Source organism: Phoxinus phoxinus (assembly GCF_949152265.1).
Source record: "Phoxinus phoxinus genome assembly, chromosome: 1".
NCBI classification, from domain to species: Eukaryota; Metazoa; Chordata; class Actinopteri; order Cypriniformes; family Leuciscidae; genus Phoxinus; species Phoxinus phoxinus.
Window position 1 is genome coordinate 33,328,336 of NC_136876.1, and position 13,154 is coordinate 33,341,489.

General features: G+C 37.6%; 2 protein-coding genes across 5 annotated transcripts in view; one reads left to right on the forward strand and one right to left on the reverse strand.

Annotated features, from left to right (window-relative positions):
• The first annotated feature begins 1,196 nt into the window (after window positions 1-1,196).
• ccdc97 (coiled-coil domain containing 97) lies at window positions 1,197-7,688 on the forward strand. 3 transcript variants are annotated; one of them, XM_079611932.1, is made up of 7 exons: window positions 1,197-1,493; window positions 1,624-1,762; window positions 3,004-3,153; window positions 3,246-3,573; window positions 4,333-4,572; window positions 4,952-5,075; window positions 7,415-7,688. In XM_079611932.1, the coding sequence occupies exons 2-7, from the start codon at window positions 1,664-1,666 to the stop codon at window positions 7,572-7,574; spliced, it is 1,101 nt and encodes a 366-aa protein (XP_079468058.1). In that variant the 5' UTR covers window positions 1,197-1,493; window positions 1,624-1,663; the 3' UTR covers window positions 7,575-7,688. The 3 variants fall into 3 exon arrangements, with proteins under 3 accessions (XP_079468058.1, XP_079468060.1, XP_079468059.1); XM_079611934.1 differs by having other exon boundaries at window positions 3,007-3,153; XM_079611933.1 differs by having other exon boundaries at window positions 1,627-1,762.
• Window positions 7,689-8,873: 1,185 nt separating this feature from the next.
• Window positions 8,874-13,154, reverse strand: part of llgl1 (LLGL scribble cell polarity complex component 1) — a 41,735-nt gene continuing 37,454 nt past the window's right edge. The window contains exons 21-23 of one of the 2 annotated variants that reach the window (XM_079611731.1): window positions 12,088-12,211; window positions 11,906-12,007; window positions 8,874-10,453 (exon numbers count right to left, since the gene is read on the reverse strand). In XM_079611731.1, coding sequence (XP_079467857.1) covers window positions 11,929-12,007; window positions 12,088-12,211 — 203 coding nt within the window. In that variant the 3' untranslated portion in view covers window positions 8,874-10,453; window positions 11,906-11,928. The remainder of the gene's footprint in view (window positions 10,454-11,905; window positions 12,008-12,087; window positions 12,212-13,154) is intronic. The other variant, XM_079611732.1, reaches the window with a different exon arrangement.

Genomic DNA, 13,154 nt, shown 5'->3' on the forward strand with positions numbered 1-13,154 from the left:
AAATTTGCTGGGAAAAGGTAGGCTAGTTGAATGTGAGAGGACGTTTCTTTTTTCTTTTGTTGATAATATAACCATGTTACCAAAGATTTATTAGTAGGGGAGACTATATCTATACTATGTCTATATCTTGGAGTACTTTTAAACCAGTGTGCTCAAAATGTGATTCAAGTTACAAGTTACAAGTTACAAAATGTGACTAGTTACATGTGTCTGCTATCAAATGACATACCGGTAGCTATTATCTTTGCAACACAAACAGAAAATGCTTGGTTTAATTTCAGACACGAGGAGTGAAATTTTACAATTCACCCCATAGTCTGGGTTAGTTGTAACATACCCTGGGGTGAGATATAACATTATGATGTCCACCGGGGTGATAAGTTAACATAATGAAATGAGGATTATGACAAAAAATTGATTTTGAAAGCTTTTTATTCAACAGACTTTTCGATACTGATGGATGTGTGTGTGTGTATGTGTGTGTGTGTGTGTGTGTGTGTGTGTGTGTGTGTGTGTGTGTGTGTGTGTGTGTGTGTGTGTGTGTGTGTGTGTTAGGTTGTAACATTTAATTGTTGACTTATTACAACTAACCCCGGACCTTGTTGTCTTGTTACAACTAACCCAAAGTCTTGTTGTCTTGTTACAACTAACCCCGAGCCTTGTTGTTACAACTAACCCCGAGCCTTGTTGTTACAACTAACCCAGAGTCATCCATGACCATGAACTAGCTCACCTTACAGCTAACAGGCAAAACATTAGCACTAACAACTTGCATGAAAAATATCTACACAGACACACAATAAACAATTTAAATTTGATGAGTTTAACTACAAAGCAGAAAATCCCATAACAAAAATAAACAAAGTAAAAATAGTTACTTTCTTACCTCAAAATTAGTTTTTCCACTCTAACATCTGCAGTTTTTGCCGCAGGGCTCTACTTTATCACATGTGGAATACTAAACTCAGCGTGCGAAGTGAATCAGGTGATTTGTAAATGACCCGTATTACCATAGATACATAATATATCTATGGTTACAACCATCCCTGGTCTCCCCTACACTTTGGCATTTTGGCGACAGGTTAATGTGATAATTTTGTATGCGTTATTCAAGACTTACCTGGCTGGTTATTAAACAAGTTCTCAGTAAAAACCTAATTTTTTTTAAAAAAAATTATTCTGGTCAGATAATTCAGAAAGCTGTCGCTGTAATTTTTTAAAATTTCTGACCAGACAAATGCAAAGTAGTATAATGGAGTGTTGTCGTATGTCGCCATCTACTGGACAATGGTGTATTTACACAGGTTGAAATAAACGGAACCATTATGTATATCTATGAACGGAACTACCGATCTGCATGATGTTCCACACGGAACTGATATTGTGGCTACACTGATGGGCAGAACGTTAAACGCTAACGTTACTGTTGTTGATTATTTTTTTTTAAATGCAGAACATTTTAAAGGATCAATGTAAAAAGAGTACTTTAAGAGGTAGGGATGTCCGTAACATATCCTACTACAAATAAAGCCGATATTATTTACATCTTTCTGTACGCATAGTTGCACATTATTTCATTAGCGTTATTTGGCAGAAAACTAATTATCTGTTATATATCAACAGCAGTTAGCACTAAAACTGTCTTCGGTAGTGAAAGACAGACATGTGGGGAGAAATCGAGCCATGTATCAAACCCGATGAGGGTGAAAAGGTGAAGAGCTGCGATACAGACCAGAGATGGACACACTCCCCAGATCTGCAGGTGAGAGAGATGTCATCACATTCACATAACGTTACATGTGCTCAGCTCATTTGCGTTGACTTGACTAAACACTCTTTCTGTCAAAATAGTCTTTTTTGATTCTAAAGTATTTCAAAGTTTTACTGTGTCAAATCCAAGTGCAAATTTCAAGATAATCCATTGCCAACAAACAAAGCATAAGATAAAAGAGAGATAAAAGATTGCTTGCAATTGAAGAATTCACTCCATTTTGACAACATTTTAAAAAAATAGTTCATTATTAAAAAATGAAGAAAATGTGATGGGTTATGATAAAAGTCTTGACACATAACTTAGGAACACAACTAGAGATTTATTAAATACATTTGAAAGTCGGCATGAAATGGGAATTCATCTTTCTAAATGCATGTTTTTGATCTTATTGTGAATAAGTAATCTGTGCATGTTTCTTTTTCTTGACCTCGTTATGTTTAATAAAAATGTAATAATGACTTCTCTACTTCTTACAAACAACTGTAAGCTCAGATATGTCTCCATCCAATCAACCTATGGACAAAACCAAGACTGCATCCGAAATCACATACTTATACCTACTATAAAGTATGCATCTGAAATTGCATACTTCCCTTCTATATAGTAGGTGAAAAACAGTACGTGATGAGAGTAGTATGTCCGAATTCACAGTACTCATAAAAGTGTAGGCAAAAAGTAGGCTACCCGGATGACCTACTATTTCTGTTGAGACTGTATACAATGGACACGGGAGAGGATTTGTGAACGGCAGTGAAGCATCTGACGCTGGTTGGTCACATGATAATGACAGCATGGTGAATGTAGTACATCTGGATTACATTCATACTATATAGAACATACTTTTTTAGCAGTCACAAAGTACGTACTTGTTCAAAATAAATACCTACTCATGAGAGTATGTGATTTCGGACGTAGCCAAAGTCCCCATCCTCCATTTTTATCTTTTTTTGATAATCTGTTTTACTCGGATGTACGTCATATGAAAGAGAAGATCTGTTGCTACTTCAGTAGTTCCGTTACATCGTGATTTTAAATAAAAAAATAGAGAGAAAAGTGACAATGAAGACAAGATGCTAGCTTTTCTCACTCAAGTATTTTCATCAAAATGTGCTTACCATATATAAGCATATACCATATATTTATATATATATATACCATATATATATATTATTGTATATTGACCCAAAATGAGTCTAACCTCTTGAATCTCTGTGGACGCTCCTCTTTAGCAGAAGACAGCACTGTGGGGAGAAATCGAGCCATGCACTAAACCTAATACATCTGGCAACTGCAATAAACCTGCTCCTCAAGAAAGATGTCCTCCTGAGACAGATGTTAAGGAGGCCCAAAACACTACAAGCTACTCCCCAAATCTACAGGTGATGTTTCACCTGTGTTAAGCACATGAACTAACACGCAATATAATTCTGTACATGATTCTGACCCTGTTGCTCCTGCTTGTTTTTCTCAGGATGAGCCATCCAGCTGTCTGAGCGCAATGATCGAGGCTATAGCAGCCAGTGGGAGTCCGGTGAAAAGCCAGCAGCTGGGGGAGCCAGACTTAACTCTGGAGGAGAAGAAGGGGGTTTTAATAGATCAGTACAAATCCAAGCCCTTAGTCTTTCTAGAGCGCTATCAGGCCCATCTGAAGCCAGAGCACATGGACGCTTTCTCACACCTGAGCAGTGACTGCAGGGCGCAGTATTACTGCAAGGAGATTCAGAGACGGGCATCTGGCTCGGCAGACCGGACAAGGATCCGGAACCATCGATACGCAGCTCTTCGTGCTCTTCAGAAGGGTAAGCACAGGTTGTTCGAAGTGTGTTCCTGAAGGTTGCATAGGGATACTGCCGTTAAGACGCAGCATCACTTAAACCCTTCACAGAGGAGGCAATCCCATAACACATTATAAAAATACAAGATAGTAAATGATGCAAGATAAATGTTGATTCATTCAGCACTGAAAAGAATTGATACAATACAGTGCGCTACAGTTCAAAAGAGTCTAAGATTTTTCTCTTATGCTCATCAAGACTGCATTTATTTGATAAAAAAAAAAAAAAAAAAGCAAGTATTGTAAAGTAGTAATACAAAAAAGTTTTCTATTTGAATTTATTGTAAAATGTAATTTATTCTTGTGATGGCAAAACTGAATTTTTAGCATCATTACTCCAATCTTCAGTGTTACATGATCCTTCAAAAATCTAATTTGCTGCTTATTAAACTTTAAAAAAAAAAAAAAATTATCAGTTTAACACTTTTGTGGATTCAGGATTGTTTGATGAATAGAAAGTTCAAAAGAACAGCATTCATTTGAAATATAAATCTTTTGTAACATATCTCTTTACTCTCAGTTGATCAATTTAATGCATCATTTCTAAATAATAGTAGCAATATCTTTTTTTAAAAACGTTTCATTTTTAAACGGCAAGAAAAAAATCTATAAAATAACCCCTCTAGCACTTTGTGAACTTGCTGAAGAAATGCTTATGACAAGAATAGCATGCTTTTTTACTTAGAAGATACTTCTGTCTTGCTCAAAAACGTTGTCTCGGCAGAGGGCCAGTACTTCAGCGAGGAGCAGATGCGTGTGCGAGATCCACTTCTGTACGAGCAGTACATCGGACAGTATCTCAGTGAAGAGGACATCCTGCAGCGCTCAGAGGAGGCCATGAGGAACGGCCCAGGGGGACTCGCTGACCTGCTTATCAACTCCTACCAGGAGAAACTCATCCAGAACCGCCTGGAGGAGCAGGAGGAGAGAGAGCAGTGTGCAGTGGAGGAGTCGGATGAGGAAGGTATGAGTCAAAACTCCGATTCCATCTCATCAGTTTGATGGATGATTGGGTGTGATCTGGCATTTGTGGTTTATGAGGACACAAATGTGTTTAATGAATGACGTGGTTATTACAATGGAAAGGTTGTTTATTAGTACACTTTCTGTGTCGTCGTAAAACAAATGGCTTAAAAAAAAACACACTAGACGTTTTTTTTTACATTTAAAAAATGCTTTCTAAAAAAAAAAAAGTCAATTAAAATTAAAAAAGGTTTTCTGTGATGGGTAGGTTTAGGGATAGAGTTAGTGTAGGGGGATAGAATATACAGTTTGCAAAGTATAAAAATCATTACGCCTATGGAGAGTTCATGTAAACCGTGTGTGTGTGTGTGTGTGTTTAGAATGTGAGGAACCCAGACCGGCGGAGTGGGAGCCGACTGCAGAAGAGAAAGCCATGCTGAGGGAGGAGTTCCTGAGTCAAATGCATCAGCGCTTCTTGGATGGAAAAGATGACTTCAACTACAGGTTAAATCAGAGGACTTTCTCATTCTCCAGTTTTACTATCAATTAGGTCTAATTTAATATCAACTCTGAGAATAATATTAATAAATATTGCTTTGGCACAATGTATTTCTCTTCAAATTAGTTATTAAAGGGGTCATGACATGGTTTTTTTTATTTTATTATTATGTTCCCTTAGGTGCAATTATAGTATTAATATAGTTTTTTTACAATTTTTTTTTTAAATGTAGTGATTTATGACCTTTTCCCACCCTGTTTCTCATCCTCTGATTCAAACAGTCTGTTTTGGGGGTGTTTCCCCTTTAAGAGTTCAATGTTAACGCCCACTGTTATGATTGGCTAACGTCAGTGCCTATGCATCTGACGTTAACGCCCCCAGCCAGAACATTTGCGGATTCGGCGCAACTGTTTAGTAGCGGGTGATGCATGCGAAGCGATGGCTCTTGCGATGATAAAACCTTATTATGTTTGAGCCGGAATCAGAGGAAAATGAACCATCACCACAACAACGAAGACTGGATCAGCCTGTGTCCACATGTAACGTCAAACTATTTTGAATTAATAAAAAAATTGTAATTGTGTCTTTGAGCAACAGTTTTCTGGCAAAGCCAGCATCATATTGGGATTTTTTCCTCAAAACAGTCATCCTTAAATGTATAGAACAAACGCTTAAATTAACACTGCCGTGACTGGGACGTCCGCAAAAAATAAAGTGCATCCATTTTCCCCCTGACGACTGGATCTTTCGGCAGCGCATTCAGAGATGTTGTTTGTCCACCGCCAGGAACAGCACATCTGCGGCATCGTAATTTTCCTGTACACAGACCCACTCGCTGTCCGTCGACTGAACACTTGTGAGGCGCGCAGCGCGCGACAAGGATACGAAATGAGCGTAGTTGCCTTGCGCTTAAAGCGTAGTTGTCTTGTGCTGGAGGCGGTCATATGCAAACGCTGGTACATCACTTCTTATCGTGACGTCACTTCTTACCATGGATCCAGAACGAGCTGTATTTAGAGCTAGATTAAATAAATGATTCGTTTATAATGGGGAGGACGTCTTAAGCTATGAAACTTGCAGGACGTTTTAATGGTACAAAGACCTCTTATATACCAAAAGATCAAGGCAAATTTGGTTTCTCATGTCATGACCCCTTTAAAGGAATAGTTCAGCCAAAAATGAAAATTAGCCCATGATTTACTCACCCTGAAGCCATTCTAGGTGTATATGACTTTCTTCTTTTAGACGAATGCATTCTGAGTTATATAAAAAAAAAATGTCCTGGCTCTTTCAAGCTTTATTAATGGCAGTTTCTGTTTGAAGTCCATAAAAGTGCATCCATCTATCATAAAAGGATTCTACTTAAAGGATTAGTTTACTTTCAAAAAAAAAATTCTGATCATTTACAGATGATCATTACATTTACATCTTTCTTTCTTCAGTCGAAAAGTTAGGTTTTTGAGGAAAACATTCCAGGATTTTTCTACACAGAATGGACTTCAATGGTGACCATCTATCCCAATGTTCAAAAGAAGGTTCAAATGTCCGTCTGAATGCAGCTTCAAAGTCTCTACGCGATCCCAGTCGAGAAATAAGTCTTATCTTGCGAAACGATAAGTCATAAAAAAAAAATATTAAAAAAAAGTATATTCTTTTTAACCACAATTGTTCGACTTGTGCTGGTCTGCAACGCATATTGGTATAGATGGTCACCATTGAAGTCCATTCTGTGTAGAAAAAGCCTGGAATGTTTCCCTCAAAAAACTAAATTTCCTTATCGACTGAAGAAAGAAAGACATTGATATCTTGATGACATCGGGGTGAGTACAAAAAGTGAACAAATCCTTTAAGTCTAAGTGCAGCTTATGCGAGTAATGCAACGTACTGCTGATATTTACACTACGGCATGACGCACTACACTACTTCCGACGTCACAAGTTGCGTAAGTTGTGCTTTAGGCGCAAGTAGACTGCGTATGGCCATTTGGCCGGAAGCTAGAATTTTACTTTGTAACATTTTAAATATGAATATTTTTCTTACACAAACGCTTCAGAAGGCCTTTATTAACCCCCCGGGGCCGTGTGGAGCACTTTTATGATGGATAGATGCACTTTTATTGACTTCAAAACATAAACAGCCATTCATTGCCATTATAAAGCTTGGAAGAGCCGGGACATTTTTTTATATAACTCAGATTGTATCCGTCTGAAAGAAGAATGTCATATACACCTAGGTTGACTTGAGGGTGAGTAAATCATTCTCTAATTTTCATTTTTGAGTGATCTATTCATTTAATAATGCTATGTAATGCTTTAGTCTTTAATCTTTGATATTTTCATTGCAGTGAAGTGGATAGGAATCCAGATTTTGATAACCTGGATATCGTAAGCCATGATGCAGAGGAGCGCTACTTTGATGATGATGATCAGGTAGAAGAGGAGGAGGAGGAGGAAAAAGAAGAGGAGGAGGAGGAAAAAGAAGAGGATGATGATATGATGCAATAGCCCTTCATGTTTAAAATGATTTTCATATTTCTCCTGTTTGATATTTTTGTTTGTGTTGGTTAAATGTGATTATAAACACTTAATTGTCTTTAATAAAAGAGTACTATTTTTCAAGGTGTAGTTGCGGTCACATTTGAGGAATTCTTGTGACAACCCAGTAACTTTGTTTTGGTAAGCCTTAGCCTTTCTCTGAAAGCATATCAAAATATAAACTGATCAGGTTACGCTCCCCTTCTGACGTAGGAAGGGGATCTTATAATATTACCGTCCCTTAATCTGCACGTTTCCACCCACAGCGCCACCAATTGGTTTTCGCTAGCGACAACAGTGTAACCAGTTCTAACGCAATGGCAAAAGTTCGAGCAAAGCATGCAAACTGTTCTGTCTTTGGCTGCACAGATGAGCACAGAACACTATTTGAACAAAACAAAAGTCACAACTGTCTTATAGACATCAGGGAAATGTGTCAACTAACTTGTGTAAAAGTTAAACATGACATACAGGTCGATGAGATGAATCAATGTAACTCCACAACAACTACATAAATGTATCCGCTAACCATTCAGAAACGTCCAGGTGCAGTCTAAAAGTTGTAACCTCTTCCTGAGTCTCTCCATAAGGCTTCACTCCGCTACTGGTGGTTAGAGATTTTGGAATGTGAAATTGTTATTGCTGGATTATCCTAAGCTCGTGTAAAGGATCGACTGTCTTCTGAACTTGGGCGGGAAGCAGCAGCTCCCGCATTTGCATTTAAAGGGACACACAACTTTGACAAGCGATAATGAATTATCTGGGGGGTATTTTAAGCTGAAATTTCACATACATTCTGGAGACACCATAGATGTATATTACATCTTGTGAAAAGGGGCACAATGTCACCTTTAAAAAAAAAAAAGCTGAGAAAAATCAGTGTGTACAGATCGGATTTAAAATGCAAGCATTAGGGGATTAGCATGATTTTGATCATCAGAGTCCTATAGCTTGTTCTGGATCGACATTCCATTCAGTAATATAACATTAGGCATTTTTGATTTATAATCGGTTTGTCAATGGTCGCGTTATTATACATATGCATATGATTACATATCGCTTGTTTCTGCGCCTTTGCATGCCTGTTGAACAGGAGATTCAGTCATTTTTCAGAATATATGTAATAGCGTCCTCCACCTTATAACAGTGAAAACATGGAAAAATGATATCAATGGTGGCGAAAGAGTTAAATGTATAACATCAATAACCTATGGAATGGCATTTGGTTTTATTGCTAATTTGAGTACAGAAAACACAGACAATTCAACGAAATATGGAGTAAATACTTTATTAACATTCAAGATTTCATTAGCATTGCAATATCTCAAATTAAAATTCTACAAAATAAAAATAAAAATTAAATACTTGTTCACAGGATAGGTGCTGGCTGGATGAAAAGTAAAGGTTATGAAGGGCAAAAATATACAAACAAAAATTAAATCAACTACGATTAGTGAGGGCCCTTGGACATGTAACAAACAAAACAAAAACCTGGGAATATGTGTCAGTACCAAACAAATTGTTTGTGCAGTTTTACAATGTAACTAAAGCCTTTCACTTTTTAAGTCATGCTTCTAAAAGCACACGGACTAACATCTGCATTATCTGATCTGAGCATCCAAATGTGTCTGTGCAACACTTGTCCTATTGATTCTTTCCCTCTAGTAGCTACACTACCACCTATAGAAGTCATTTCTACTACACAGCTGTCTATACTTGCCCAACAAAATGCAGTGTTAGAAAGGCCTAGTTACTTAAATGCCAGTGAAATATCTATAAAATACAAAATACCAACCCTTATAAGCCATACAAAATTATTGGAATACTGTGTAAATAGAAAAGTCATTAGCTCCTTCATAATGTGTTAATACTGTGGCAAAAACAAACTAGTTAGAATTAAAGAGGAGAATACTGAAAGGTTACATACACACCATGTTCCTTCAAATTACACACTTCACAGTTAACTGCCAGAATTACTTACAATGGCAAGTGGTTAAGGGACATTATTTAAAAAAATAAAGATGACTGAATGAAATGAAAATATCTCTATCAAACCCACAGGGTCCATAACTTGAACTTTTCAATAGATTTGTGGTCAGAAACCATCACAGTATCATATATAGATAAAAAGGCAGGGGGAAAAGTAAACGCTTCATACAGACTATATACCGTTCTCCTTAGTAAATGAGCAGGGCACATTAATGTTTCAGCTTCTAAATGAGTTTTATGTTTTAATGGTTATTTTCTGTTGTGCCACGATAAACAACCTACGTGGAGCAGTTGTTTGCCCTAAAGTACCATTATAATTCATGAACTTTACTGTAGCAGCCATGTATTCTAGGAATTCAACTGATAAGGCAAAATATAAACTTCTGAATACAAGTATTTCAATTTGATTTAGCATAAGATAATTAATGGCACACAGTGAGAAGAGAGGTGACGTGAGAAAAGAGGAATGTTGAAAGACAAACGAAGAAGAAAAACTTCATGGGGTCAGTGCAAGCAGCCCCCTACCGTCGTACGGACATTGTGCAACACATCTTGGCTGTTTTATCGCTCGATCCCTTTAAAAGTCACCTCTCAAATGTACCATTTTATGGCCCCTCAAAGGAACCAATGGTTGCGGGGAGAGAAAAAAAGGAAAGGAAAACTGGAGGAAAGGTGAAGGAGAACAGGATAATAGAATGAATCATTCAGTCTTTTGGCACAGGGGGGAAAAAAGTGCAACATTCCCACTGTAAAACCTTGATGAACAATGTTTGGTGCAACTTCCGGAGTCACAAACCGCTCTTTCAAGATCCAATTTGAAGTAATGAGTTCAGCTGATGAGTTTTCATCCATAACTGCCCCTGAAAAGATACATCTTCATCAAGGCTTAAATACGGATGCAATTATATATAAATCACAGGCACTCCTCCAAACACACCATTCTCAAACCATTCTGCACTGCCAAACGTGTCCACAAGGAGGTACAATAAAACAAATGTAAAATGGCTAAGGCTAAATGAACGATGGAAAACGTAGTCTGTTCTTCATTTTCTGTACATTTACAGTTCAGATAATAATGCCTAAGGCTTAACTGAGGAGGATGAGAGAGGCAGATGCCCCACTGAGAGCCAGCTTGGAGGAATTTGGACTGCAGGAAACGCAGGAGTACATGAGAAGCTCACATGTACTAACTAGACAAGGAGAGGGATTAAAGGGTCAAGCATAAAGTGGAGGTCATTAGCAAACTAGAAAGTCACAAAGCATAGGACGAGGTGGTGATCTCTGGCAATGAAATACACCACGTGTGTGTGTGTGTGTGTGTGTGTGTGTGTGTGTGTGTGTGTGTGTGTGTGTGTGTGTGTGTGTGTGTGTGTGTGTGTGTGTGTGTGTGTGTGTGTGTGTGTGTGTGTGTGTACAAAATATACATATGTAGTACAAATATATACACTATATAAAATTAATGAATATCAGATATTCTGAACAAAATCATACACTTAAAATGAAAATGCATTGATTTTATATATATTTGTACATCTGTATATTTTGTACACACACACAGTAAAATTAATGAATATCAGAAATATATTAACAAAATCATGCACTTAAAATGAAAAAATGCACAGGGACTAAATTAATTTGTATAAAAAAAATAAAAAAAATTACTTATCCATTTAAGACTGTTTATAAGATCCATCTAAAAAAAAAAGGGATTTACTTGACTAATTCCCAAAACTAGATATGATTTCCTTCTAATTTTAACCAAAAAATTATTAAAAAACCCAAGATTATGAAAAAAAGATTCAAAACGGATACATAAGCACCTATTTTACTGGGATTTGTGATGTTTCCCTGACATGTTATCTTAGTAGTTTATGTTCGGTTTACTGCATAACTCTCGTTGGGTTCTCTTTTTAATCATATTTATTTTCTTGTAAATGTTCTTGGAAAAAAAAATAGCTTATTAACACAAAGACATTTTTGATATACCGCTACTGAACTTGTTGAAAAAAAGTAGCTTGTTAAAAGCCACAGGATTTAGAAAACAAGTGAACTATTCTCACGCAGCTAAAAAAAAAAACCCGCAGTGATGTTAGAAGTACATGTTGTTCCTCCCCTTCACGAAATACAGTAACACCACTTTTTTGCAAACTAAAGTCTAGCACAGATCTGCACAATAAATAACTGCCAGGCTCAGCGGGCTGCATGTCCTCAGTCAGACACACCTCCCTTCTGCATCCAATAACAAATCTCCTGTCTACTCTTCACAGACCACAGCGCTCCACAGGCCTGCTCGAGTGCTAAACCTTCCTCACCTCCAGCTGTCTGCCGGCTCGCCTCAGTTGATGAGAATTCCAGGAGGCCTCCCATCCTCCTCTGTGATGTTCCTGAAGTTATTCTCAGCTTCATCCACAGTCCTAAAGAAGCAAAACATTGAGAGGAACCCAAAAAACACTCAACTCTAATAGACCAGAACAGATCAATAAAAGGCGCTCACATCAAGAAGTCTTTGACGTCCTCAACGGTGAGATCGCCAGTGGTGTCCAGAGTGATGTCAGCACTGCTGTTGGGAGAATCCAAGACGGGCGAGGACAAAGCGCTCCTCATTTCCTCCAACAGGTCTGAGAGAAAGACCGCATATTATCTTATTTTATGCTTTTATAGCCTAAGCAATGCAATCATTGTATTTCATGAAATACATGTTCTTGACAGTGCGATTTGCATTGTCACAAATGGGGTGAGATCATAGTTTAACCCTCGGGGGACGAATTGGGCGGTACCGCCCAAAATGGCATACTTTTACAAATGTGCAATTATCTTTAAAACTATTAATGATAGAGAGGTCCGGTCTTTTTTGCCGTCTTCCTCAGATTCCGCTGAAAACAGTGATATCCCGTTTGTATTATACAGACGCTTCGCTGTTGCGCAATACCACTGCATAAAAAGGCCAATGAAATCGATGTTGTTAGGCAAATTCCACCAATGGAAAAATTGCCGCTGGGAGGATTTTTTTTTTTTACCCAATCAGAGGAAGGTTACCATGACGTATTCTAGCCAATCAGAGGACTCTGTAGCCTTCAACATGTACAAACAAACAGCGTCATGTGGACGGAGAATGAGACAGATCGCGAACGGAGCGGAGTATTACAGAGCGCACAGAGATCTATATAAGAGAGAGACAGAATAACTTAAATAGCATTATTATTGTATTGTTTTAGCACTTTTATGATGGCAAGCAGTAAGATTTACGGCAGAACAAGCTCTGGAACAATTACTGGAAAGTAAATCTGCCAGGTTGTGAGTTTGTCTGTTCTTCAGAGCAAGCAGTTCTCATTTAGTTCGAAGCAGACGCTTTTTCACGCCTGGGACTGTTTGTAAAAAAAGTTCCTTATTTCATTGTTCTTAACACATTTGATTGAACAATTACAAATGGCTGTCAAGCAAAGGGTTTAACAAATATTTTTTTGGTTCAAAAACTGTTCACTATTGTTGTGTGAGGTGTGATTTTCAGTAATAAATGACAAAAATCTAATTTTCGTTTTTGAAATTCTCTCGATTATTGTA

Excerpts from the sequence above, each read along its gene's own strand:
- ccdc97 (XM_079611932.1), top strand. The coding sequence starts at position 1,664 with ATGTGGGGAGAAATCGAGCCATGTATCAAACCCGATGAGGGTGAAAAG. Across the intron at positions 1,763-3,003 it reads CACACTCCCCAGATCTGCAG|CAGAAGACAGCACTGTGGGG; the intron begins GTGAGAGAGATG and ends GCTCCTCTTTAG. Across the intron at positions 3,574-4,332 it reads TCTTCGTGCTCTTCAGAAGG|AGGGCCAGTACTTCAGCGAG; the intron begins GTAAGCACAGGT and ends TTGTCTCGGCAG.